Below are 27,363 nucleotides of genomic sequence, written 5' to 3'. Positions count from 1 at the left end.
ATCAGCCAGAGGTCACCATGGCTGGGAAGCATGGCAGGAAGTGGGACCAGGGATGCACGCAAGGGCTGAAACAGGAGGGAGTTCCTGCTGCTCATATCTGTTGTGGAAAGACACTGGAGAAATGTGTGGGAAGAGGAACATGAACTGACTTACGCTTTAAATAGAACATTCTGACCATCATGTGCAATGAATGGAGATAAGTGGGGCTAGTCAGGAGTGGGGCAGAGAGATAAGGAGAGATGCTCCTGGAATAATCCAAGTAAAAGATGGAGGTGACCGGATTGGGGTGTTGGCAGTGGAGGTTTTGAGGAGCAGTCAGATCCTCATATGTTTTGAAGGCAGAGCTCATTCACCGTTGTTGCTGTACCAGTTGTGGGCTAGGAAAGAAAGCAATGTGGGTCAAGCATCACTCATTCATTATAAATACTTGTTGAATACCTATTATGAACCTGCTCTTGTTCTGGGTGATGGCTATACACGTAAACAGAATAGTCAAAGCTTCCTGCCCTTGTGGAACTTATACTTTATTTTATTATTTTATTTTTATTTATGTTGTTGAAAGGAGGCCTTGCTCTGTTGCCCAGGCTGGAGTGCGGTAGTGCAATAGTACCTCACTGCAGTCTCAAACTCCTGGGCTCAAGTGATCCTCTGGTTCCAGCCTCCCAAGTAGCTGGAACTACAGGTGACGCCACCACACCTGGCTAGTTTTTGTAGAGACAGGATCTCACTGTGTTGCCCAGGCTGATCTTGATCTCCTGGCCTCAAGTGATCCTCCCACCTTGGCCTCCCAAAGTGTGGTATTACAGGTGTGAGCTACTGTGCCCTGCCTAGTTTACATTTTAGAAAAAGAAAATAAAGGTAAAAAAACAGTAAGTGAATTATTGTACATGTTCATAAGAGGATATTTGTTATGGTAAAAAGAAAAAAAATAGAGCAGAAGAGGGACCGTGGGGCGGGGGAGCAGCTGAAATTTTAACTAGGGCAATCAAGGTGGGTCTCCTTAAAAGGTCACCAGGTTTTGGGCCCTTAGTAGTTAGATGGATGCTCATACTACTATTTAATGAGAGGTCTATAAAGAATACATAAATAGGCTGGGTACAGTGGCTCACACCTGTAAATCTCAGCACTTTGGGAGGCTGAGGCGGGTGGATCGCTTGAGGTCAGGAGTTCAAGACCAGCCTGGCCAACATAGTAAAACCCTGTCTCTGCTAAAAATACAAAAATTAGCTAGGTGTGGTGGCACACACTGTAATCACAGTTACTCAGGAGGCTGAGGCAGGAGAATCACTTGAGCCCAGAAGGCAGAAGTTGCAGTGAGCCGAGATCGCACCACTGCACTCCAACCTGGGCGACAGAGTGAAACTCCTTCTCAAAAAAAGAATAAATAAATCCAAGTGGGAAGAGGAGCTGGCTGGAGGTTAGGGTGGGGTAAACAAGCTGTTGTCATACTTGAGTCCTTGAGTATTGAGTTTGAGCTGCCTCTTAGTGATAATACCAAGTAAATAGTTGGATATTCAAATCCGGGGCTTAGGCAGAGGCCAGGGCTGTTTATATACATTTCAAAGTATCAGAGTCTAGAAGGTCTTTAAAGCCATAAGACCAGATGAGGTCTCCAAGGATGAGAGTGGAGAGAGAAAAAAGAGGGCCCAGGGCCAGAGGCTGCTGGGTCCTCAGAGTGGAGAGAAGAAAAGAGGAATTAGCAGAGGAGATGTGGAAGGAATAGCCAGGAAAGTGGGAGAAAAATAAGTCGTTTGAATGAAGAGTTGAAGAGGTAGAAAGCAAGTCACAGCGCTCAAAGCAGCAGGTGAGATGGTGAGTGGGTTGGGGAAGTCACTAGGAGAACTTTTTATAAGCGACTTGCTGAGCAGTAAGCGATCAGGTTACCCTGTTGTTAGCTATTTGACAGTGCTGTGTAGAGTTCCAGAAAGGTGGCCTCTCCCTGTGTGCCCACGGAAACACCAGGGCTGAGCCCTTTGTGTTTGCCAGTGTTCATGTGTTTGCTTAAGAATTAATATTAGGCTGGGCGCGGTGGCTCAAGCCTGTAATCCCAGCACTTTGGGAGGCCGAGACGGGCGGATCACGAGGTCAGGAGATCGAGACCATCCTGGCTAACACGGTGAAACCCCGTCTCTACTAAAAAAAAATACAAAAAACTAGCCGGGCGAGGTGGTGGGCGCCTGTAGTCCCAGCTACTCGGGAGGCTGAGGCAGGAGAATGGCGTAAACCTGGGAGGCGGAGCTTGCAGTGAACTGAGGTCGCGCCACTGCACTCCAGCCTGGGTGACAAAGAGAGACTCCGTCTCAAAAAAAAAAAAAAAAAAATTAATATTATTCTCCAAGGCCGGGCAGTGGGTACAGATCGCAGAAGAGTCAGTACCATGCACAAGATTTTGAACTTAAATTTATAGGCAATGGGGATTTAGGTAAAGTTTTTCAGCAGGAGAGTGACATATGTAACCTGTTCCATGTAAATAGTTTGGAGAACAGAAGGGAAGATGAGTTGGAGGAAAGAGAGGTGATAGGGAGGCCATTTTAGTAGTTGAGCCATGAAATGGGGGAGGTGGGGACTGAACCAAAGGAGAAGCAGCAAGAATTCGAAAGGAGAGATGCGAGAGACACGGAGAAGGTGGACAGCCAGCCTCTGGTACGTGATTGTGGGAAGGTAGGTTGAGAGGAAGATTGAAGACCGCTTTTGTGGGTTCTATCTTGTGTGACTGGGGGATAGAGCCCACTGTGGGTTAGTGCTGGGAGATGGAGAGGAGAGGCTGTCAGATTAACCAGTTTATGGATTAATTATTAAGAAACAGCAGGAACCTGGGAGCACCCCTTCTCACTAATTACTTAGCTGGTAATTAGGCAGAGGCTGAGAACGCTACTGCCTGTCCCCCATCGGGTGGGAGGAGCGGAGCTGAGCCTCCCCACAGTTGCTGTGGTGCATAGAGCGGGGACCTAGAATCACGGCCATCACGTGACACGCCCCCTGTGGCTGCTGGGAACCCGACTCTGAAGGGGTCTCTTTAACATCTGATTTTCTCTGCCAGAGCTCTTCTGAAGTTCTTGCCTAATGAAGAAAAAGCAGAGAAAAGGGAAAGTATGTGTACCACAGAATTTTCCTTCTCTCTAGTGGTGTTTTGCAAAAATGCCATGGCAACTTTCCTCTTCAAATACTTGGGATTCGTTTCTCTTGCATCTGTCAAGTGCACATCAAAGTTGAATTTTCCACTTTGGAATTACGATTTGTATTCTGCTTCTCCCATCTGGGCTTCTGTTCTCCTGAAAACTGCCTGTTCTACTATGAAATGAGCATTTCCCAAGGCTGATGTAGCCGCTTCTTGCTAAGTGTTGATGGGAAACCCAAAGCTGAGTTGGGCAAATATTTTTGAGATCTGTAAGTTCCCCAGAGAACTTTAATTCTTAAGGGACATTCTGACCTCTTGTTGGACCAATGAGAATGAAAGAAAAGATTGTTTAAGTAGAAGAAATGTTCAGAATGCCCCTTAGCCCCCAAAATCCAAATATTTTCTTTTCTTTTTCTTTTTGTTTCTTTTGAGACGGAGTCTTGCTCTGTTGCCCAGGCTGGAGTGCAGTGGCGCAATCTTGGCTCACTTCTACCTCTGCCTCCTGGGTTCAAGCCATTCTCCTGCCTCAGTCTCCTGAGTAGCCGCCATTACAGGTGCCCGCCACCATGCCTGGCTGCTTTTTGTATTTTTAGTAGAGACGGGGTTTTACTATGTTGGCCAGGCTGGCCTCAAATTCCTGACATAAAGTGATCTGCCTGCCTCAGCCTCTCAAAGTGCTGGAATTACAGGCATGAGCCACCACACCTGGCCATATGTTTTCTAGTTAAGATCAAATACCCATGCCAGAGTGCCTAGCTCACACTTAATTATAAATGTCTGCCTCGAACAGAAGTCCTGGGTCCATGTTTCCACCGTCCTGCAAGGGACACACAAGAACACTTGGCAAACGAAGAAGGGAAGGTCTAGGGCTACAGTGGGTAGGGAGTACCAGAGACCCAGGGGACAATGTATGGGTTGAATGAGGACTTTATTTAATAGTATTTTTAAAAATTAAAATTGTGACAAAATTTAGGAATCAGTAATTATTTAAAAATCCAAATATTCTGCTTCTCTTGAAAAATCAGAAGACATGGCATCTTGGGGCCCAAATTTCTATTTGGCAGTTTTCAGCTGGAGGTCAGCTGGTGTCTCCCTAAACTCAAGGCATGTGGTCCCCTGTGGGTCACACCCACAAGAATCCTCTGCTGTCTTGATAGCTCTGAGGCCCTTCAGGGAATCACTGGGGAATGATGTTCTCCTAGAAGACTTTCTTGATCCTCCAGGTCCAGGTTAGATGCTAACCAATGCTCTTAAAGTAGCTATAGCAACTTTTGCTAATATATATAATATTTTATATTTTTCGTTATTATATACTTTTTGTTATTATATTTTAATCACTTCCTGACTTATCTCAATCCTCTTCAGTGTAATTTAGTCTCCAAAAGAATAAGTACTTGTTGTGTTTGTTATTAATCTCCAACATCTTGGCTGGGCTCAGTGGCTCACACCTGTAATCCCAGGATTTTGAGAGGCTGAGGTGGGTGGATCCCTTGAGCTCAGGAGTTTGAGACCAGCCTGGGCAACATGGCGAAACCTCATCTCCACAGAAAATTAGCTGAGTGTGATGCTATGTACCTGTACTCCCAGCTACTCAGGAGGCTGAGGTGGGAGGCTCACTTGAGCCTTGGAAGTGGAAGCTGCAGTGAGCCAAAATTACGCCACTGCACTCCAGCCTGGGCGACAAAGCAAAACCTTGTCTAAATATAAAAAATTAACAAATCTCCAACATCTTGCTTAAGGCCCAGGCCATAAGCAGACATTGAAATAAATTAATTTACTAAATAAGGACAATAGACTAAATAATACCTGGGGTCGATTTTAGTTGTACTATTCTGTTGCTTTGATGTTTGTTTTTAAAGAAACAGATTCATCAGATTCATGGGGTTTCTATTAGAGCAAGACACTGTATTTGTCTCTGCACATACCTGAGTAAGAACGCTTTGGGGTAGCTCCCTCTTTTTTGGTTCACAGAACTAGAGAAGAGAAGAGATGGAAAAGACCTTAAAGTTCAGCTTCCTAATTTGCAGGTGGAAAAACAGGCTCAGAGAAGATAAGTGGATCCTTCGAGTCATATAGTTGTAACCCAAGTTAGAACATTTGCCTCCAGGGCAGAGTCCACCTGCTTTGGTCTCTAGTCTGAAGTGTGGTAGATAAGAACAAAGTATATTCAAAGCCTATAAAAGAAAAGAGAGAGGCAGAGAGTGGAAAGTGGTACTAGCTGACAGATGTCACCTTAGTGGCAAAAACAGTAAATAATGTAGAGGTTTATAGGACAGAAATTACTTCAGAAACGTAACAAGGTTTAAGCAATCCAGTGTTTATCAGTAATGGTTCTCCGACTGGGGTGCCCAAATGCATTCTCAGGGGACTTTGAGTTCCCTTTCAAAACAGCAAATGTACAATTTCAGGGTTTTTCATCATTTCTGTGAGTGAGTATGACACTTTCCTGGTCACTGAAGGGGAGAAGGGAATTGATTTGTAAATGATGTGTGTACACTAAGTGAAGGCCCAGTGATGCAATGGTGATGTTTTGCAGTAGTTTGGGGCTGTGGTAATTAGTGACATTTTGTTTTTACATTATAAACAATGATGTAATTGGAGTGAAATGCCATTGTCCACTGTGTCATTTTAATGCAGTCAATTGTTACTGGCTTCATATTTAGCTTTTACACTTATGCTAGTGTCAGAATTATAGAAGAGTTGTAAGCAAAAGCACTTTGCATCTAGTTGTGTTAGTTTTGTATACATTGAAGCAACATTGCAATGAAAGTAATCTAAAACAATGCCAACAGTCCAAGAGATTTTATCTTTCTTCTAGAAAGAGTGTATGTGTTATTCAAACTTGTTGTGAACGCTGACTTCCTATAGCACTTGCATTTAAGTTATGAGAAGTTATTGGCATGAGAGATAATTTAAGTGGCATGAGCTCATCTGCTGTCACTGCATGAATTACTTGGGAGGAACTTGGTGTGGGAGATGTGATATACTCTCCCCTCAGTAGGTGGCTGTTCCCACAGGCAATTCTAGATTCTAAGATAATTCTGACTATTGTTTTGTTGACTTTAGAACCAGATCCTTTGTAAGATGTTATGAGGTACAGGGTCTAAGTGGTGGAAGGATGTGTCTTCCCTTTAATGTGATGTAAGCCAGAGTTCAGCAAACTATGGCCTATGGACCAAACACAGCCCACAGTCTTTTTGTCAATAAAATTGTATTGGAATTTAGGCACACTCATTTATATATAGACTGTCTGTGGCTGCTTTCATACTATAATGCCCTATCCGATCATTGCGATAGAGACCCTATGGCTCGCAGAGTCCAAAATCTTTATTATCTGGCAGTGCCCTAGGACCCATGGCCTAAATATAACCATTTCTGTGCTGCGCTTTCAGCTTCTGTATATTTTATTTGTTTGATTCTCTAAAGTGACCTAATTAATCTGTCCTGTTGGGATAATTAGGGAATTCTAGATGGTTGTTGCTTTGTGGAAGATTCCTAGATTTCTCTAATGAGGGAATCTAGTCTATTCGCAACATGGATTCCTACTTTCTTAAAACAGGATGCTGGAGGCCAGCAAGATGCTGTTTGATTCAGGAGCCCCACCTGCCGGAGCTGGCCTCAGGCCGCACTGTGAATGAGCCGCTTGTGTTTCCACCCATCCGCCCTGCTTTTCGGAACCCCCGTCCTTCATCATGCCTTTGTGTCACTGCCTTTTCACTCTGTCCTGCCTCTCAGTCACGTCAGTGAAGGCTCTGATATCTCACTTTTACCTCCATTTAAATTCACTTCATTTGTCCACTTCTTGCTCCTTCCAAGGGTGTTTGCACTTGAGGTTTTTTGCCCCCTCTATGTATAGGAAGCGTTGCCTTCCCTGAAAGGTTTGACCAACTCAGAGGAGTGGAGGGAGAAGGGATGAGGGGGCAGCACAAGGAAGGAGGTGGTAGGGACAGGGCTGTCCCTGGAAACACACAGTCCTCCTCAGTGCACGGCTCATTGCACCTCATTCCTGAGTTGCTATACAGATCAGAGTCTACCTCACCTCAAAAGCCCCACGGTGTTTGTTAAATGTCTGGGGGATTCCAGGCACTTAACAAATAATCTCTCAATGTGGTTGACTTATTTAGGGAACAAACACAAAAAGACTAACGCAAGAAGCACAGGAGTCAAATGCTCTTTGGGGCACTTGGCTGGAGAGGGCTTTCTACATAGACTTGCCTAGGAAAATCGTCAAAGGGTCGGAGGGGAGGAGTTGTAGGATGTAGGGACAGTTCCTAGAAGGAGATACTTACTCCTGAATGTCCTCTGCTTAAAAAAGAAGAAGAAGGAAGAAGGAAGAATAAGGAAGAAGAAGAAGAAGAAGAAGAAGAGGAAGAGGAAGAGGAAGAGGAAGAGGAAGAGAAGAAGAAGAAGAAGAAGAAGAAGAAGAAGAAGAAGAAGAAGAAGAAGAAGAAGAAGAAGAAGAAGAAGAAGAGGAGGAGGAGGAGGAGGAGGAGGAGGAGGAGGAAGAGGAGGAGGAGAAGAAGAAGAGGAAGAGGAAGAAAGACGAAGAAGAAGAAGAACAAGAAGAAGAAGAAGAGGAAAGGAGAAGGAGAAGAGAAGAGAAAAGAAAAGAAGTAACCACAATACTGAGCCTTCTTAGCCAGCCTGAGTTGGCATTGCTCACCCTCTGAGGATTAGGTCAGCCACAGTGAGCTTACTCAAGGAAGTGGTGCCTTGGGGAGCCCACATTGGAAAGCAGTAGCAGATGGCCGCCGTGGGACTTATATGGTCCTGCTTTTTTAATATGTGGAGAAAAAAGTCCAGCACTCTCTTTATGTTCACATATATCAGGATCATTATATGTTAATTGCTTATTATGGCAACTAATGATTCGCCTCCTGTTTCTTATGTGTTCTGTCAGCGAACATTTATTGGACACCTGCTGTGTGTCAATAGAATCTGCACAATGGCAGGTAAAGTTTTCCCTGTCTTTAAAGAGTTCAAATCTGATAAGAATGACAACTCATGAATAATTGCAGTCTAGGCTGGAAAAACTGGGAAATTCTCCCTTAGAATTGTATCCCCCTCATTCACTCCACACGAAATTTGACTTTTTTTTTTTTTTGAGACGGAGTCTCGCTCTGTCGCCCAGGCTGGAGGGCAGTGGCGCGATCTCAGCTCACTGCAAGCTCCGCATTCCGGGTTCACGCCGTTCTGCCTCAGCCTCCCGAGTAGCTGGGACTACAGGTGCCTGCCACCATGCACAGCTAATTTTTTTGTATTTTTAGTAGAGATGGGGTTTCACCCTGTTAGCCAGGATGCTCTCCATCTCCTGACCTCGTGATCCGCCCATCTCGGCCTCCCAAAGTGCTGGGATTATGGGTGTGAGCCACTGTGCCTGGTCTAAATTTGACTTTTTAAATTCAACAGTGATTATCTAAAGCCTGAGCTGTTCAGATTGTTAAATAAGAGTACTCTAAGTTAATCTACAAGAATCTTAATTAAAGAAGTGAATTTGGATATGTTCAAATTATAACTCAGCTGAAAAGCAGTTTCTCTACTATGCATCCCCCTCACTAATCCCACTTCCCAAATAAACTGACTGAGGTAGGATAAAAGGGCCCAGACTAGAGGATGGCAAACAGCAGCCCCAAGGTCAAATTCCACCTGCCACCTGTTTCTATAAATAGTTCTGCTGAAACACAGAAATGCCCGCTCATTTACATAATGTCTATTGTCTGTGGCTGCTTTCAAGCTACAAGGCAGAGGTGAGCAGCTGGGACAGAGACAGTGTGCGGCCAGCAAAGCCTGAAATATTTATTTCTTGTATCACAGGAAAAAAAAAATTGCCAACCCTTGGTCTAGAGTAAACTGAACACCCATAAAAAGTAAAATCAACTTTATTCACCACCTCTGACTGGCAAAATGACTTAAGAACCAGCACACTGCTACATTTTAATAGTGGTTAAAAATCTAGACACATTTGGATTTAAATTGAAATCCAATATCCTCTTCTTCATGATGAAGTATTAATGTGATTAGCTAGCTAAGAAACATTTGACTCTCACATACTTAAAATATGTGTTTTGGTGTTTGTGTACACAAATGAGGGAATACAAAATACATTTATGAAGTAAGTCATCTTCACTAATGGATAGAAATATTCCCCAAATTGCTGAGACCATGCATCAACCCCACTGCACAGTTAGAAGAAGGGCCACACTAATTACCCGAGGATACAAAATCTCTTAGGAAGAGGAGTGGCCACAGAGAACAAGAGCATATATAGTGCATTTCAGGGACGTTTCTCCTGCCCTCCAGATTTCCCTGTGGACCTACTCTGAGTCCATTCTGTAAAGGGGCATTTCTGCATTTGAGCAGCTCCCGTTCTTACCCATTACCCATCCCTGTGTATAGGGGGCTTCAGGAAGAACTTGCACAACCAATCGATGCCCTCAGTTTAATATAACATTTCAAAATATCTGGCTCTCCTGATTCCGTAGCCAAACTCAGAATCATCAGGGCCGCTTCCTCTCCCAGGAGAGTAAGCAAACTTATTGCCCAGATGTCCCACAAAGTGTCTTTGCTTTCAACTTGGCTGCAGGCTGGAAAGGCTGTTTCTCTACAAGGACTGGAGATGCAAACCCTTGGAGGGGAGGGGTCTGGGGAGGGCAGGCACGTGTTAAAAAGGGCAGTGGATGAAAGCAAATATGGCTGCAATTGTCCACTTCTGCTTGAACAGCAAGTCTGTCCCATGCTATGACAGTCAGGGATTCTGTAGGATGGATCCTGTTTTTTAGAGAAAGTACATTGTTAATCCATCACTTTATGTGTTATCTCTAAGATAGCATCTATCATGCATGTAGGCACAAATGCATACTGGAGTGAATTCATGAATTAATAGATGAATTAAGACCTCAGACTCTGGCGACAAGCAAAATTGAGTTTAAATTCCATCTTTGCTAGTTAATAGCTGTTAGTTATCTATCGCTGTATAACAAATTATCCCAAATTTAGTGGCTTAAGTTATTATCTCACAGCACTGTGGGTAAAGGATCTGGGTTTGGCTTTGCTGGGTACCAAGGCTGCAGTCATCTCATAGCTTGGCCAGGTGGGGAAGGACCTGCTTTCAAACGCATGTGGTGGTTGGCCGGCCTCAAATCCGTCATGGTTGTTGGCTAGAGACATCAGTTCCTTGCCACCTCGTCAAAGGGCTGCTCACAACTTGGCGGCTGCTTCCCCCAGAGAGGGGAATCTGAGAGAAAGATCCAAGATGGAAGCTACAGTGTTTTTGTTTTCCCTGGGAATGTGGGGGAGGCATTGAAAATGATTTTTGTATGAGTGATAAAATATATACAACATTATTTGTTATTGTAACCTTTCTTTTTTTTTTTTTTTGAGACAGAGTCTTGCTGTGTCACCCAGGCTGGAGTGCAGTGGTAGAATCTTGGCTCACTGCAACCTCCGTCTCTCGATTTCAAGAGATTCTCCTGCCTCAGCCTCCCAAGTAGCTGGGACTATAAGTGTGTGCCACCACGCCTGGCTAATTTTTTGTATTTTTAGTAGATGGAGTTTTGCCATGTTGGCCAGGCTGGTCTCAAAGTCCTGACCTCCAGTGATCTGCCCACCTTGGCCTCCCAAAGTGCTGGGGTTACAGGTGTCAGCCACCACACCTGGCCTGTTGTAACCATTTTTAGGTGTGCAATTCAGTGGCATTAAGTATATTCACTATGTTTTACAACCATCACCACTCTTTCTAAAACTTTTCATCACTCCAAACAGAAACTTGAAGCTACAGTGTTTTTGTAACTTCATCTCAGAAGCAACATACCACCATTCTGTGATATTCTGTTTCTTGGAATCAAGTCACCAAGTATAACTCACACTTCCACGGGGAGGGGATCCTGAAGGGCAAGAAGACCCAGGAGGAAGACATCCTAGAAGGCAATCCTAGAAGCTGCCTACCATACAAGCTATGTGACCTTAGGCAGGTTACTTCACCTCGCAAAGCCTCAGTTTCAGCCTCTGTAAAACAAGGATGATATCTTGGTCTGTTCAGGCCGCTATAACAAAATACCATAAACTGGGTGGCTTATAGACAACAGGATTTTTATTTCTCACAGTTCTAGAGGGTGAAAGGCCAAACGCAAGGCAGAGTCTGTCTGGTGAGGGCCTGCTTCCTCACAGGTGGCACCTTCTTGCTGTGTCTTCACATGATGAAAGGGGCAAGGGGTCTCTCTCAGGCATCTTTTTAAGGGCACTTATTTCATTCATGAGGGCTCTGTTCCCGTGATCTCATCACCTCCCAAAAGCCCCACCTCCTCATACCATCACCTTGGGGTTAGGATTTCAACATATGAATTTTGGAGGGACACAAACATTCAGACTTAGCAGATGATTTTGCCGACCTCATAGTGCTGTACCTATATCCAGGGGGAGCACTCCCAAGTGTCTACTCTTCAGTATGAGATGAAATGGATGGTGCTGAACCATGATGTTTGGCCACCTTGGACTCCAGGCAGTGTTTTCCTGCACGGCTTCTCAGATCTCTGTGGTGCTTCAGCAGAGATCACGTCTTTAGATCTCTGACAGCATGAGCAGATAGAGAGCAGAGCAGAGGCAGAACTGCGGCAATACAGAATATGATTCCTACATCTTCTTCCCAGTACAATCTTTATGGGGAGCAGAGCTTCCTGTAAGGAAGGAGAAGCCTGCCCTGGACAGTGTTGAGCTCCCATGTCCTCATCGTACCTCCTCTGGGAATGGATCCATCCCTCCCTCAGTTGCTCACATTCACCACTAAGATACTATCCTTGCACCCATCATGGTTTATTCTCTTTCTTCCATGCACATTCCCAGTATCACTTTAATGTGTCCTCCGTCTTTCCTGGTGAGCTGTCCTGTGCAGTGAATAAGAAACAGTTACTTCCTCTGGAGGGCTTGCATATGATTATGCAATGTGCAAGCAGGCTGCTTTTAAAACTGGTATTTAAAAATTTTCAAAATGGTAATATCGCTTTCCATCCTTGTCCCCTCTCACAGGTCAGCCCTAAACAAGTCAGGGTCTCATTCCAAACACCAGCTCACGGATGTGTTCTGAGCCATCATATATTCCAGCCATATCTTTATACTTCTGTGGTCCTGTGGAATAGTAGCAATCCAGATCCTTAATTAGCTGAAAATTAATTCAGATGATTGCACATTTAAGCCAAAGAAATAAATTCATATTGTGTACAAAGGTTTCTGGTGATGAGTATTTTGGAAAGACTATTAAAAACATTTGAAATAAAAATAGTTTCCTGGCTAATGCTCAGAAAAAAACAAAAATAATTACTGATCAGTGTTTTCTAAAGTGTGTTTTGCAGACTGAAATGCTGTTTGCCCACTGACCAAAATTACATTGATAATCTCCAGGGTTGATAAGAATGTGGTAAAACAGTCATGGACTGTTTTCTGCTGGGAGTATAAATTGGACATGCCTCTAGGCAACCAATTTTGTAGTATTTATCAGAATTTAAAATGTATATGCCCTCTGACTAGCAATTCTACTTCTAGAAGTTAATCTTACATCATTCTTGCACATATATCCAAGGGGCTTTATTGCAGTACTGTTTATAGTAAGAAAACGTTGGAAACAACTTAAATGTATGTCTATAATAGACCAGGTAAATCAATTACAATGTGCCTCTACTCTTGAATATTGTACAACAGTTAAAATAATGAGCAGGCTTGGTACAGTGGCTTATGCCTGTCATCCCAGAACTTTGGGAGGCCAAGATAGGAGGATCTTTTGAGGCCAGGAGTTCAAGACCAACCTGGTCAATATAGTGAGACACCCATCTCTAAAAAAAATAAACAGCCGACCTGTATGTATTCACATGGAAAGATGGACATAGTATTTCATTACCTGGAAGAAGCAAGTCCTAGAGCAATATTTTAGTATAATTACTTCTGTAGGAAAACATGTATATATATGGTATTATATATATAATTTCTATGTATATGCACAATATTGCATGTGTGTGTGTGTGTATTAGTTTGTTTTCATGCTGCTGATAAAGACATACCTGAGACTGGGCAATTTACAAAAGAAAGAGGTTTAATTGAACTCACAGTTCCACATTGCTGGGGAGGCCTCACAATCATGGCGGAAGGAAAGGAGGAGCAAGTCACATCTTACATGGATGGCAGCAGGCAAAAAAAGAGAGTTTGTGCAGGGGAACGCCCATATTTTTTTCTATTTATTTATTTTTTTTAATTATACTTTAAGTTCTAGGGTGCATGTGCACAATGTGCAGGTTTGTTACATGTGTATACATGTGTCATGTTGGTGTGCTGCACCCATTAACTCATCATTTACATTAGGTATATCTCCTAATGCTATCCCTCCCTCCTCCCCACACCCGACAACAGGCTCCACTGTGTGATGTTCCCCACCCTTTGTCCAAGTGTTCTCATTGTTCAGTTCCCACCTATGAGTGAGAACGTGCGGCGTTTGGTTTTCTGTCCTTCAACGGTTTGCTCAGAATGGTGGTTTCCAGCTTCATCCATGTCCTTACAAAGGACATGAACTCATCTTTTTTATGGCTGCATAGTATTCCATGGTGTATATGTCCCACATTTTCTTTTTTTCTTTCTTTTTTTTTTTTTTTTTTTTTTTTTTGAGACAGAGTCTTGCTGTGTCTCCCAGGCTGGAGTGCAGTGGCGCAATCTCGGCTGACTGCAAGCTCCGCCTCTCCGGTTCACGCCATTCTCCCGCCTCAGCCTCCCAAGTAGCTGGGACTACAGACGCCCACCACCACGCCCGTGTCCCACATTTTCTTAATCCAGTCTATCATTGATGGACATTTGGGTTGGTTCCAAGTCTTTGCTATTGTGAACAGTGCCGTAATAAACATACGTGTGTATGTGTCTTTATAGCAGCATGATTTATAATCCTTTGGGTATATACCCAGTGATGGGATGGCTGGGTCAAATGGTATTTCTAGTTCTAGATCCTTGAGGAATCGCCACACTGTCTTCCACAATGGTTGAACTAGTTTACAGTCCCACAAACAGTGTAAAAGTGTTCCTATTTCTCCATATCCCCTCCAGCACCTGTTGTTTCCTGACTTTTTAATGATCGCCATTCTACCTGGTATGAGATGGTATCTCATTGTGGTTTTGATTTGCATTTCTCTGATGACCAGTGATGACGAACATTTTTTTCATGTGTCTGTTAGCTGCATAAATGTCTTCTTTAGAGAAGTGTCTGTTCATATCCTTCACCCACTTTTTGATGGGGTTGTTTGATTTTTTCTTGTAAATTTGTTTAAGTTCTTTGTAGATTCTGTATATTAGCCCTTTGTCAGATGGGTAGATTGCAAAAATTTTCTCCCATTCTGTAGGTTGCCTGTTCACTCTGATGGTAGTTTCTTTTGCTGTGCAGAAGCTCTTTAGTTTAATTAGATCCCATTTCTCAATTTTGGCTTTTGTTGCCATTGCTTTTGGTGTTTTAGACATGAAGTCCTTGGCCATGTCTATGTCCTGAATGGTATTGCCTAGGTTTTCTTCTAGGGTTTTTATGGTTTTAGGTCTGACATTTAAGTCTTTAATCCATCTCGAATTAATTTTCGTATAAGGTGTAAGGAAGGGATCCAGTTTCAGCTTTCTACTTATGGCTAGCCAGTTTTCCCAGCACCATTTATTAAATAGGGAATCCTTTCCCCATTTCTTGTTTCTGTCAGGTTTTTCAAAGATCAGATGGTTGTAGATGTGTGGTATTATTTCTGAGGCCTCTGTTCTGTTCCATTGGTCTATATCTCTGTTTTGGTACCAGTACCATGCTGTTGTGGTTACTGTAGCCTCGTAGTATAGTTTGAAGTCAGGTACTGTGATGCCTCCAGCTTTGTTCTTCTGTCTTAGGATTGTCTTGGCAATGCAGGCTCTTTTTTGGTTCCATATGAACTTTAAAGTAGTTTTTTCCAATTCTGTGAAGAAAGTCGTTGGTAACTTGATGGGGATGGCATTGAATCTATAAATTACCTTGGGCAGTATGGCCATTTTCACAATATTGATTCTTCCTAACCATGGGCATGGAATGTTCTTCCATTTGTTTGTGTCTTCTTTTATTTCATTGAGCAGTGGTTTGTAGTTCTCCTTGAAGAGGTCATTCACATCCCTTGTAAGTTGGATTCCAAGGTATTTTATTCTCTTTGAGGCAGTTGTGAATGGGAGTTCACTCATGATTTGGCTCTCTGTTTGTTTGTTATTGGTGTATAGGAATGCTTGTGATTTTTGCACATTGATTTTGTGTCCTGAGACTTTGCTGAAGTTGCTTATCAGCTTAAGGAGGTTTTGGGCTGAGATGATGGGGTTTTCTAAATATACAATCATGTCGTCTGCAAACAGGGACAATTTGACTTCCTCTTTTCCTAATTGAATACCCTTTATTTCTTTCTCCTGCCTGATTGCCCTGGCCAGAACTTCCAACACTGTGTTGAATAGGAGTGGTGAGAGAGGGTATCCCTGTCTTATGCCAGTTTTCAAAGGGAATGCTTCCAGTTTTTGCCCATTCAGTATGATATTGGCTGTGGGTGTGTCATAAATAGCTCTGATTATTTTGAGATACATCCCATCAATACCTAATTTATTGAGAGTTTGTAACATGAGGGGCTGTTGAATTTTGTCAAAGGCCTTTTCTGCATCTATTGAGATAATCATGTGGTTTTTGTCTTTGGTTCTGTTTATATGATGGATTATGTTTATTGATTTGTGTATGTTGAACCAGCCTTGCATCCCAGGGATGAAGCCCACTTGATCATGGTGGATAAGCTTTGTGATGTGCTGCTGGATTTGGTTTGCCAGTTTTTTATTGAGGATTTTTGCATCGATGTTCATCAGGGATATTGGTCTAAAATGCTCTTTTTTTGTTGTATCTCTGCCAGACTTTGGTATCAGGATGATGCTGGCCTCATAAAATGAGTTAGGGAGGATTCCCTCTTTTTCTATTGATTGGAATAGTTTCGGAAGGAATGGTACTAGCTCCTGTTTGTACCTCGGGTAGAATTCGGCTGTGAATCCATCTGGTCCTGGACCTTTTTTGCTTGTTAGGCTATTAATTATTGCCTCAATTTCAGAGCCTGTTATTGGTGGCTTCAGGAATTCAGCTTCTTCCTGGGTTAGTCTTGGGAGGGTGTATGTGTCCAGGAATTTATCCATTTCTTCTAGATTTTCTAGTTTATTTATGTAGAGGTGTTTATAGTATTCTCTGATGGCAGTTTGTATATCTGTGGGATCGGTGGTGATATCCCCTTTATCATTTTTTATTGTATCTATTTAATTCTTCTCTCTTTTCTTCTTTATTAGTCTTGCTAGCGGTCTATCAATTTTGTTGATCTTTTCAAAAAACCAGCTCCTGGATTCATTGATTTTTTGAGGGGTTTTTTGTGTCTCTGTCTCCTTCAGTTCTGCTCTGACCTTAGTTATTTCTTGCCTTCTGCTAGCTTTTGAATGTATTTGCTCTTGCTTCTCTAGTTCTTTTAATTGTGATGTTAGGGTGTCAATTTTAGATCTTTCCTGCTTTCTCTTGTGGGCATTTAGTGCTATAAATTTCCCTCTACAGACTGCTTTAAATGTGTCCCAGCGATTCTGGTATGTTGTATCTTTGTTCTCACTGGTTTCAGAGAACATCTTTATTTCTGCCTTCATTTCATTATGTACCCAGTAGTCATTCAGGAGCAGGTTGTTCAGGGGAAATGCCCATTTTTAAAACCATCAGATCTCATGAGACTCATTCACTATCATGAGAACAGTGCAGGAAAGACCCATCCCATAATTCAATCACCTCCCACCAGGTCTGGGTTCCTCCCATGACACGTGGGAATTGTGGGAGTTACAATTCAAGATGAGATTTGAGTGGGGGCACAGCCAAACCATATCATGTATGTGTGTATGTAATACATGTACAGTCACATAGATTTGTTTGGAAGGATACACACCAAACTGTTAATAGTGGTTATTCTTTCTCTTGAGAAAGAAATCGAATTTGCTAGAGGGTAGGAGGGTTGCTTCCTGCTTTACTGTGTATACTTGCATATTGTTTGAATTTTTTATAATTAGTATACATTGCCTCTGTAATTTATTATTAAATTATTAAATTGAAGCAACTTAAACATTACCTCTTAAACTTATAGAAATAACCTATTTATTTATTTTTTTTTTTTATTTTTTTTTTTTTGAGACGGAGTCTCACACTGTTGCCCAGGCTGGAGTGCAGTGGCGCGATCTCGGCTCACTGAAAGCTCCACCTCCCGGGTTCCCGCCATTCTCCTGCCTCAGCCTCCTGAGTAGCTGGGACTACAGGCGCCCGCCACCGCGCCCGGCTAATTTTTTGTATTTTTAGTAGAGACGGGGTTTCACTGTGGTCTCAATCTCCTGACCTTGTGATCCGCCCGCCTCGGCCTCCCAAAGTGCTGGGATTACAGGCTTGAGCCACCGCGCCCGGCCCTAGAAATAACCTATTTATTTTTAAGCAAATTAAGAAAAAAACCCTATAATCTCTCTGCCCAAATATAATTACTATTAATCTTCCATACCTTTTTCTTTTTTTTTGACAATTGTTACTTAGTTTTTATTTCATAATCATAAACTTAACTCTGCAATCCAGCTAAACATGGGAGAGAACAAGGAAAACATGGAACCCAAAGGGAACTGCAGCGAGAGCACAAAGATTCTAGGATACTGCTAGCAAATGGGGTGGAGGGGTGCTCTCCTGAGCTACAGAAGGAATGGTCTGGTAGTTAAGATAAAACACAAGTCAAACTTATTCGAGTTGTCCACAATCAGCAATGGTGATCTTCTTGCTGGTCTTGCCATTCCTGGACCCAAAGCGCTCCATGGCCTCCACAATATTCATGCCTTCTTTCACTTTGCCAAAGACCACATGCTTGCCATCCAACCACTCAGTCTTGGCAGTGCAGATGAAAAACTGGGAACCATTTGTGTTGGGTCCAGCATTTGCCATGGACAAGATGCCAGGACCTGTATGCTTTAGGATGAAGTTCTCATCTTCAAATTTCTCCCCATAGATGGACTTGCCACCAGTGCCATTATGGCGTGTGAAGTCACCACCCTGACACATAAACCCTGGAATAATTCTGTGAAAGCAGGAACCCTTATAACCAAATCCTTTCTCTCCAGTGCTCAGAGCATGAAAATTTTCTGCTGTCTTTGGAACCTTGTCTGCAAACAGCTCGAAGGAGACGCGGCCCAAGGGCTCGCCGTCGATGGCAATGTCAAAGAACACGGTAGGGTTGACCATGGCTAGTAGTACAGGACTTTCCTCGGCGGCAGCGTCTGCAAAGCGGGGCCATACCTTTTTCTATAGATGTATTGTTTGTTTTTACAAATGTAATTATTCCATTTAGACCATTTTGTAAGCTGCTGCTTTTATTTCACAATATGGGATAAATGTGATTATTCCCTGAAGAGTTGGATAATAAACACATTTATGTGCCAGTAGATATTCAATTATATTTCTGATGATTTCAATGTTATGGTTTTTAGGTACATGAGATTACTGGAAACTAGGCATTTGAAATGGGGGAGGTAAATTCCTAGTGCGATATCCTATTACCTGGCTTCTTGCTTTCATCTTGTTCATCCGTATATCTAGATGGTCCACCCTTTATGCCTAATCTCTGTCAGTGTCTTGAATAAAGTTTTCCATGGCTGCCCATTGCCCTCAAGATAAATTTCTAGTTTCCTTAGATGGATTGCAAGGCCCCTCACTTTCCAGCTCACGTTTCCTCTGGCACATCTTTGGCTAACACCTTTATCTTCAACTCCCATCAATGGCTCACCTCACCCAGGCTTATTCTTACTCCACCTTCAGATTTCAGCTCCAGTGACTCCATTTCTGATTCAGTTACTTCTGTCTTTCTCAGAGCATCTTCCTCTTCGTCCATCTCTTGTTTTTGCCACCCAATAGGTATTCTCCCTTTTCGTGACAAAATAGTTCATTGTGTGTGAGAGACTTCAGGCAAGGTTATTAAGCTCTCCACGCTTCAGGCTTATCATGGTTTATCATCTATTAATGGGATAATAATAGTACCGACCTCCTGAGATTGTTACTTGGAGGAAGTGAATGAATATCTCTCAGTGGATTAGAAGTGCCTGTGACATGATACAGGCTCTATGTGTTTGAGGCTGCAGTTGCTGTAATTGGGATCATCTCTCTTTTACTCAGTCCACCTAGTTTGGTTGAAATTGGTTCTACCCTCTGCTCTAGGGGTTGCTGAGGTAATCAGTAAATCTAATCCTTCTAGATCCTGTGATGGGTTCAGAAGAGAACACAAAACCCGATTTGAGCCAACGAGAGTCACTATGAAGACTTTACTTTCTGAGGGAGAGAAACTCTTTATCTCTAGGCATGTGCATAATGCATGCTAGGCTTACTGCTGTTGCAGCTGAGAGATTGCAGATGGGAGCCCGTCAGAGCATGGAACCTGTGGAAACAACACAGAGGCAAAAAGGCTTAGCAAAGAGAGAGAAGTCCTGTCCTGGTGATACTGGGTCGAGCCTTTTGTGAAGTGATGCCTGACCAAGCTCTTCCTCCAACTCCTCAGTCATTTGAGCCAAATTGTTGCTTAAACCACTAAGGTTTAGGTTTTCTGTCACTTACAACCCAGAGTTTCCAGAAATATATACCATGTCTTGCCAACATTATACCTTGTTATAATGGTCTTTCTATTGGTCTCTCTGCTGCATGAGACCTTAAGGTCTGTGAGGACAGGTCTGGGTCCTATTTCCCTTTGTATCTCCAGCTTCCAACATAGTGCTTGACTATATTAGATGCTAAGTATTTGTTGAATGAAAAAATGTCTCAGAGACTACCTTGACTATTTCAGCATAACTTGTTCAATGCTGCTGGTTTATCCAGGCCTAAAATTCTGCTAATCCTATCAGCAAGGCATAATAGGATGGAAAAAGAATTAATATTACTGAATGCCTGTCAGTAACTAGGTAATGTATATGATACTTTACATTATGTCATTCAATCAGAAAGCATAATTGCTCTTTCTCCCTTCCTGCTCTCTCATGATAGGTCTATTACTGTACTTCCAAGTCAGTAAAATAAGAACAATGAAATAAAAATATCAGTGAAATAAGAACAAAGGTCAGCTGTGGTGGCACACACCTGTAATCCCAGAACTTTGGGAGGCTAAGGCAGGTGGATTGCTTGAGCTCAGGAGTTTAAGACCAGCCTGGACAAAGGTGAAACCCTATTTCTGCAAAAATTAGCGGGCTATGGTGGCACACAACTGTGGTCCCAGATACTTGAGAGGCCGAGGTGGGAGGATTACTTGAGCCTAAAAGGTCGAGGCTGCAGTGAGCTGTGATTGTGCCACTGCACTCCAGCCTGGGTGACAGAGTGAGACCCTATCTCAAAAAAAAAAAAATATATATATATATATATATGAAAATATGTATACCTTTAGTATCTTACGAGAAAAATGAAAGGCAGATAAAAAGTATACATATTCTATTCTTTAAAAGGCAATAATCATTTGAATCTTTTGAGTTCAAAATGCTATATTTTATAAATTTTTCTTCTATTTCTTCTTAGCATTCAAGTGAGTGATTTTATTAAAATATGCCATTTTGGTAGTAAAACATTTAAATTCAAAGTCACCTTAAGTGAGTGATGTGCTTGTACCCAGCCACTTAATTAGCTGGGGGAAGTGACACAGTTGTGTATATGCAGGACAATTTCGAGGTCACTGGAAGCCCTCTCACCTCCCCATGGTGCCAACTTATTGTCCCATGCTGAATGGTAACATTCAGATTTAGGACTAGATGGCCAGGAGAAAAGCACTAAGCAGCCTGCACTCCAGAAGGATTTTTTGTGCTTGACTCCCTGACTTCTCCTTTTGTTCAGGGAGCATGCAGTAGTGAGAACACCTAAATCGTGATCCTTGTCCTCCGTCTATAAACAATTGGTATTGTTGTAGGTTAGTTTCTCAGAGCATAAGAATGAAGACTGTAGTATGGCCCGGCTCTTTCTTATGAAAGCACTCTTGATAAAACAATCTACATAAGTAGACTGACCAGTTAAATGTGGTTATTAGTCATTTAGTTTTATCTGTATAATGGTCTTATCAAGACTAATTATTGCTATATTCAGTAAATATTTAGAGAGCACCCTTTTATGGACCAAACTCTTTGCAGAATACAAAGATACCCAGGAAGTGGATCTCTTGTCTTGAAGGAGCTGAAAATTGAGTTGCGTTATCCTGGAATCACTTTTTTCCTTTAGAGTTGGAATTTTGACAGATGGAGAAAATCATCTAATAAGGTGTTCAAAAACTTGGTTGGCCCATGTGTGGGTTGAGGATTAATTCGTTAGTGAGAGCCACAGGCAGATTGAGCACACTATTCTTAGCTCAGTAGAAGCAAGTTATTCAGAGAAGGATGAGAGATGGCAAACTCCCCCTAGTGCCTTTTTGCTGCTAGAGAGGTGAGCTTCCAGGGGCTCCTAGTTCAACTTGCTTATATTTTTTTCACTTATATTTGGTCTCCACAAGCCTTCCTTTCATCTTCAGATTTGTCCAAAGTTTAACACCTGTGTGTGTCCAATCAAGGAAGGACATGTTATCACATATGAGTATATTTAGGTGGGAAGTCTTTGAGGAAACTAAATTTTGTCATTTGAAAGAAAGAAGAGTGTTTTATTTTTGAGTCACTTCAGGTCTTTGTCCTGACCTTTGTTAAACTCTTGTTTAAACTTGTCTCAGTGAGAATGTTTGCGGGGATGGGAGATAGCAGTTCCCATTGCATCTAATCATCTAGAAAACGAGAGACTACACCTTAACGGTGCAAATCCTTTTAGAACTGATCTGCCTGGTCTTCTGCTTTTTCCTTTCTCCACTCTGCTTTGTCTTGAATTCCCAGAAATGCCATCTTAAAACTCTTTCAAAACTGCTAACTACTCTTTCCCCTCTTTTTTCCCTACCAGTTTCTTTTTTTAACCATCATATAAAGAGACAGCTTCCAAATAGTGCTCTATAATTGAGCAATAAACAACAAACTTTTGTCTGTATGTATCCATACTACCAATCAAAATACTTAACAACAAAATATCAATAAAAAATGGCCAGTGTCACATTTTTCATCTTCTGTCAAAATCAGAACCCTCTATTTTACCATTTACTTTTAAATCTGGGGTACATAAATTCCTAAGAAAATACTAAGCATATCAAAGAAGTTCAGACAAATATATGTGAACAGAACAGTTCACTGACACTAATCTTGGCCAAAACCTAGAGTTATTCAGAAAAGATGTCCAGAGACAAATATTGGAGGTTTTGAAGAATTAGAAAAATAAGAGGAAAACCTGGATACAGAGGTATCTCAGAAGCTCAGGAAAGTGTTTTAAAAAGGAAGAAGAGGCCAACAGTGTCAGGTGCAGCTAAAATATTTCGTATAAGGAGGACTGAAAAATATATCTTGAGTTTAGAGACTTGAGGGTTATTAGTGACCTTAACAAGCATTGTTTTTGGGGAGTTATGGAGCTAGAAGTGAAACTGGTAGGTTGAGGAATGAGTGGAGGCTAACTAAGGCAGTTGAGCTGTGGGTATGGACGCTTCCTTCAAATTAGCTGTAGAGAGAGTAATAGAACAGTGGCTGTAGGAGTGGGGACTGAGGACTAGGAAATAATTTATTTTAAATGGGAGACATTTGAATAGGTTCAAAGCTTATGGGAAGGATTCAGCTGAAGACAGAGGTCCAGTAACAAGAGAGAAAACAGAATAGATGATGTTAAGTTCCCAAGATCCACAATGACCGTCAAACCCAAGAATCATCTTAGAATAGACTTGGGATACAAAGTTCAACTGCAGAAGACCCTATTTTTAGACAGCCTCTGAATTTAAGAAACAATGTCCAGCCTGGAGGAAAAAAGAAGAGGACTGAGTTACTATTTTCTCCATGTTTGATTCTAAGGAACGTAGTGTTATGTTGGATATTACATCAAGCCTTGGAAAATAAGGGAAGGGGCAGGCCATGAAGATATGTGCAATTAAAATTAGAAACTACACATAGCCAGTAAATTGATTACCAGTTAATCTGGCTTTGCCATCACCTGAGAGAGGTGATGTAGTCAGGTAGTTAGGTTTTATCTCAGGTCGGATTTCTAAATATTGAAAGCCATCACCAAAGAAGCTAACGTGGAACCAGTACATTACCTGGGGGAGAGTACCTGGAGCCATAGATGTTGGTGTGCCTGAGAAAGGTCAGAATTTTAAAAATAAAATTAGAATAGCTGTGACCAGCTGTACCCTCCAGACTCCTCAATTGCACACAGCTCCCTTTGTGTCCATTTTGAGGACTCAGCACCAAGACTTCTAAGGCATGAAGCACTGGGCAATGCTTTGGGGTTGCGACAATGCAATTATGCTAAATACTCATGTTGTCTAGTCTTATATTGATATTGATAACCTAATCAAAGATTCACTTGAGCTAAGCTGACCTTGCTTAGCTTAAGCTAAGCAATTGCTGAATTGCCTGTGTTAGCCGCCAACAGTGTCAACAGAGAGGAGAGTAATGGTCAAAGTGGAGGCAGATAGTGTTATGATTTATGTGGGGCCATGAAGGCAGTGTTTTTGTCCATGGGAGCTGTGAATAGATGCTATGGGTAGCTGAATATGGTTGAGATTTTTCAAAAATTGGCAGGCATGTTACTTTGGAGGTTCTCCAGTGACACATCAGAGATTTAATAAATTATTACAGTTTTGTATTCTTGCTTTCTGTGACATCTCTCCCCTTTGTGCTTAATCATTGTTTGTTTCCCAGTATGTGTTTGTCACTATTATTAATTTTGGGAGATACAAGGAAATCCCCAAATCAGTAAATGCCCTCTAGGAGTGATTCTCTAGTCTTGTAGTTGGACAGAAACCCACAACATAACCCCCTTTGTAGGCTCATGCAAGAGGAAAGGAATTCAGCTTCCTTAGTGGTGGAGTAGGCCCAGTTCCAAGGATGTCACTGGGTATCCTGTGCATCCAGAGAGGAACAGGGCAACCTCCTGACTCTTTTACATCACTTTCTGAAAGGAAAGGGAATGTTTCAAAGCAGGACCATGCACAGATACCTGACCACCTATCCCTTTTGAAAGTCCCACCTGTCATGTCTCCACACCAGTTGTATTGCATTACCTGGGTAAAGGAGTCTAGTGGGAAGGGGTGGAGGGTAGTCCCAAGCTAGTGAGACCAGCATTCCCCTGGGTTATTTTATAGTTTCTCTTATTAATCCTAGAAGCATGGCTATGAGGCTTGTGTTAAGGAGTTTTCTCCTTGGGGAAAGAGAATCTTACCAGCATCTTCGGGCTGTTTTCCTAATTATTAACACTACTCCTATATATTCCCCACTGGGAGCTATGACGTAGACAGGTTTGCCTCTCAAGACTTTCTATGAAAGCTTTTTTGATGTTACTCCTGGGAGCTTCTGAAAGGCCAGGAAAGAGGCCTCAAGGCCACACTATATACTAGGCTATGTCACACACCCTTTTCTTTCCCGTGTCAAATTGCAGTCTACCCAATGCCATCCACTCAAGCAGAAGGTCCTATGGAGCACCCAGGTAACAGCACTATTTGACGGGGAGAGACGTCCCTCTTCCCAAAGACATTTACCTCATCATCACATTCTCATGAACAACATCTTGAGAGACAGTGTGTGAGGGGCAGACATTTAGATTATCATCAAGGCCATGACAGATTGGCGGCTACAGTTGTCTAAAGTTAGATAGCAAACCATTCCAGGTAGATGCAGGTTTATTCCTAAAGATCAGCAGTTTTTGGTTTTGGTGGGAATCTTTCTTAACTACAGACAGTGTTGAACCTCAGCTGAGCTCTATGCTCCTGGAAAACAGCAACAATTAAGAAATACGTCCGTACTTTTGTTCTGGGAAACAGCTCACTGCAAAGAATCACCATCCCCACATGACGACGTATGTAAGATTCACAGAGGATCCTCTTGTTTACCTATGACGAGGCCAGTCACAGGCCCTCCAAACTCCCTATCTGTGTCTCATAAATGATTAGCTGAACGTTTGCCCCCTGTGATCAGTCTGGACAAAATACTTACTAATTTGATTTGACCACTTTAATGAAGCTTCTCTCATCCCCCCACCGCCTATAAACTTTGACTTATTCCTGAGACTAAGCAAGTGTTGGAACTGGGAACAACCCCTCCTCAATGGCCCTTCCTGAGATCCTCCATCAGCTGCAGACAAATCTTTCCTGTTCAGCTGTCACATCATCCCATGTGTGCATCCCCCAGGCCTGGTTCCTTCTAGCCTTGTTTACTCCTATTCATTAAAAAAGAAGCCCTTTCAGCCTGATCATCTGGATGTTTATAGACCTTATGGTCAGAGCCTTTTCCCTATTGCAAGAATCATCCTCCCCTTTTGGCATATTCTTTAAAAGTAAAGTCTCTTCTTAATTTAGTCTGGGTTTGTTTTTATTTGACACTACTCTCTATATTTTGGTATTTAATACTGTGTACGCTGAACATGATCTTTTCTTGATGACCTACCTTCATCTTTAAGACTGTTATCACATTGTGCTGAAGAGGTAGTTGTCAGTGAGGCCAGTTCTGGGTGGGATATTGGCTGACCTGGCACTAATGCTGGAGCCAACTTATTTCTGGGATAGAGCAGCTACTTTTGTTTTATGCATTTCTGAGTTACATTAAACTCATTTGGATAGAGTATAATGGTGATCTTTCACTAGAAAAAAAAAACTACATTGTTTATTTTCTTATTTTTTGATTTTTTTTTTTTATTGAGACGGGGTCTCACTCTGTCACCCAGGCTGGAGTGCAGTGTGTGCAATCTCAGCTCACTGCAGCCTCCACCTCCTGGGCTCAAGTGATCCTCCCACCTCAGCCCCTTGAGTAGCTGGGACCACAGGCATGTGCCACCATGCCCAGCTGATTTTTTGTATTTTTGATGGAGATGGGGTTTCACCATACTGACACTGTTTTAAAAATAATTCTAGAATTCACAACTTTCTATCTAGCATGTGTATGTATAAATTACAATCTCTTATGTTTAGAAATTAACAAGAATCAAATAATGTAAGCTAATTTTCCAAAAAGTGATTGAGCTACAATGCAGGCATCTGACTATCTTATTTGTAGCCCCCAAGACATGCAAATGTTAGAAGAAAAAGAATCTTTAAAATTGCAATTGATAGTAAAGTTGCTTAACTGTATGTCTAATATGTGGAAGAATATGTATATACAGCCCTTTATCAAAAAAGAGGTCAGGAAAGTTGGATGCAGCGTCACACACTTGTGGTCTCAGCTACTTGGGAGGCTGAGGTAGGAGAATTGCTTGAGCCCAGGAGTTTGAGTCCAGCCTGAGCAACATAGTGAGATACTGTCTTTTGTTTTGTTTTTGTTTTTGTTTTTGTTTGTTTTGTTTTTGAGACGAAGTCTCGCTCTGTCACCCAGGCTGGAGTGCAGTGGCACAATCTCGGCTCACTGCAAGCTCCACCTCCCAGGTTCATGCCATTCTCCTGCCTCAGCCTCCCAAGTAGTTGGGACTACAGGTACCCACCACCACACCCATCTAATTTTTTGTATTTTTTGTAGAGACGAGGTTTCACCATGTTAGCCAGGATGGTCTCGATCTCCTGACCTCGTGATCTGCCCGCCTCGGCCTGTCTCTTAAAAAGACAGGGGGAGTAGGATAAGGAAAGAACCAGGTAAGGATAGAAAAAAAGCATCCAGCCATGAGGCCTTACAGAGCAATATGATATAGAAATTATTCTCATTTATTAATACAAGTGAGAACAATTAGATTTGAAAATTTGTGATTCGCATAAATTTACCTGACTTGTAAGTGCCAGAACCAGGGTTAGAACTCCATTATTCTATTTTCTGGTCTATGACTGTCATCAGGACACTGTGAAGCCTTTCCTTTAGTGAGTTTCAGGTAATACAGACCAGAAAACAGTTCTAACTGTATTCCTTGTTGTTCATGTCACTGTCAGACTCTACAACTTGTTGCTTCCATTACTGATTTCAACACCAGGGACTGCTGTCCGCTCCTCTCTCCCTCCTTTTCTAGGAAGCCTTACTATTCAAATGTGTAACAACTCATTCTTGACTTCCAGCCAATCAGCCAGAGACATGACCTTCATGCAGACCATCATCTTTTTGAGGCTGTGTCTATTTCTGAGTACTTGGGGGCTGCTGCTTTGCTGATAGGGATAGAGATAGAA

The 27,363-nt window shown here is 42.2% G+C and overlaps 2 protein-coding genes across 14 annotated transcripts in view; one reads left to right on the top strand and one right to left on the bottom strand.

Annotated features, from left to right (window-relative positions):
- RGS6 (regulator of G protein signaling 6) overlaps nt 1-27,363 on the top strand; it is a 626,535-nt gene that overhangs the window by 256,945 nt on the left and 342,227 nt on the right. The gene's annotated exons all lie outside the window — the stretch shown is intronic.
- On the bottom strand, nt 17,695-18,442 carry LOC126959574 (peptidyl-prolyl cis-trans isomerase A-like). Its single transcript, XM_050798905.1, has one exon. The coding sequence runs from the start codon at nt 18,396-18,398 to the stop codon at nt 17,901-17,903; it is 498 nt and encodes a 165-aa protein (XP_050654862.1). The 5' UTR covers nt 18,399-18,442; the 3' UTR covers nt 17,695-17,900.

The sequence above is a fragment of the Macaca thibetana genome, chromosome 7, assembly GCF_024542745.1.
Source record: "Macaca thibetana thibetana isolate TM-01 chromosome 7, ASM2454274v1, whole genome shotgun sequence".
In the NCBI taxonomy this organism is placed as follows: domain Eukaryota; kingdom Metazoa; phylum Chordata; class Mammalia; order Primates; family Cercopithecidae; genus Macaca; species Macaca thibetana.
The sequence above is the reverse complement of the archived record's forward strand: the minus strand, read 5'-3'. Positions and strand labels throughout refer to the sequence as shown.

Coding starts and splice junctions, on each gene's coding strand:
- LOC126959574 (XM_050798905.1), bottom strand. CDS start 18,398: ATGGTCAACCCTACCGTGTTCTTTGACATTGCCATCGACGGCGAGCCC.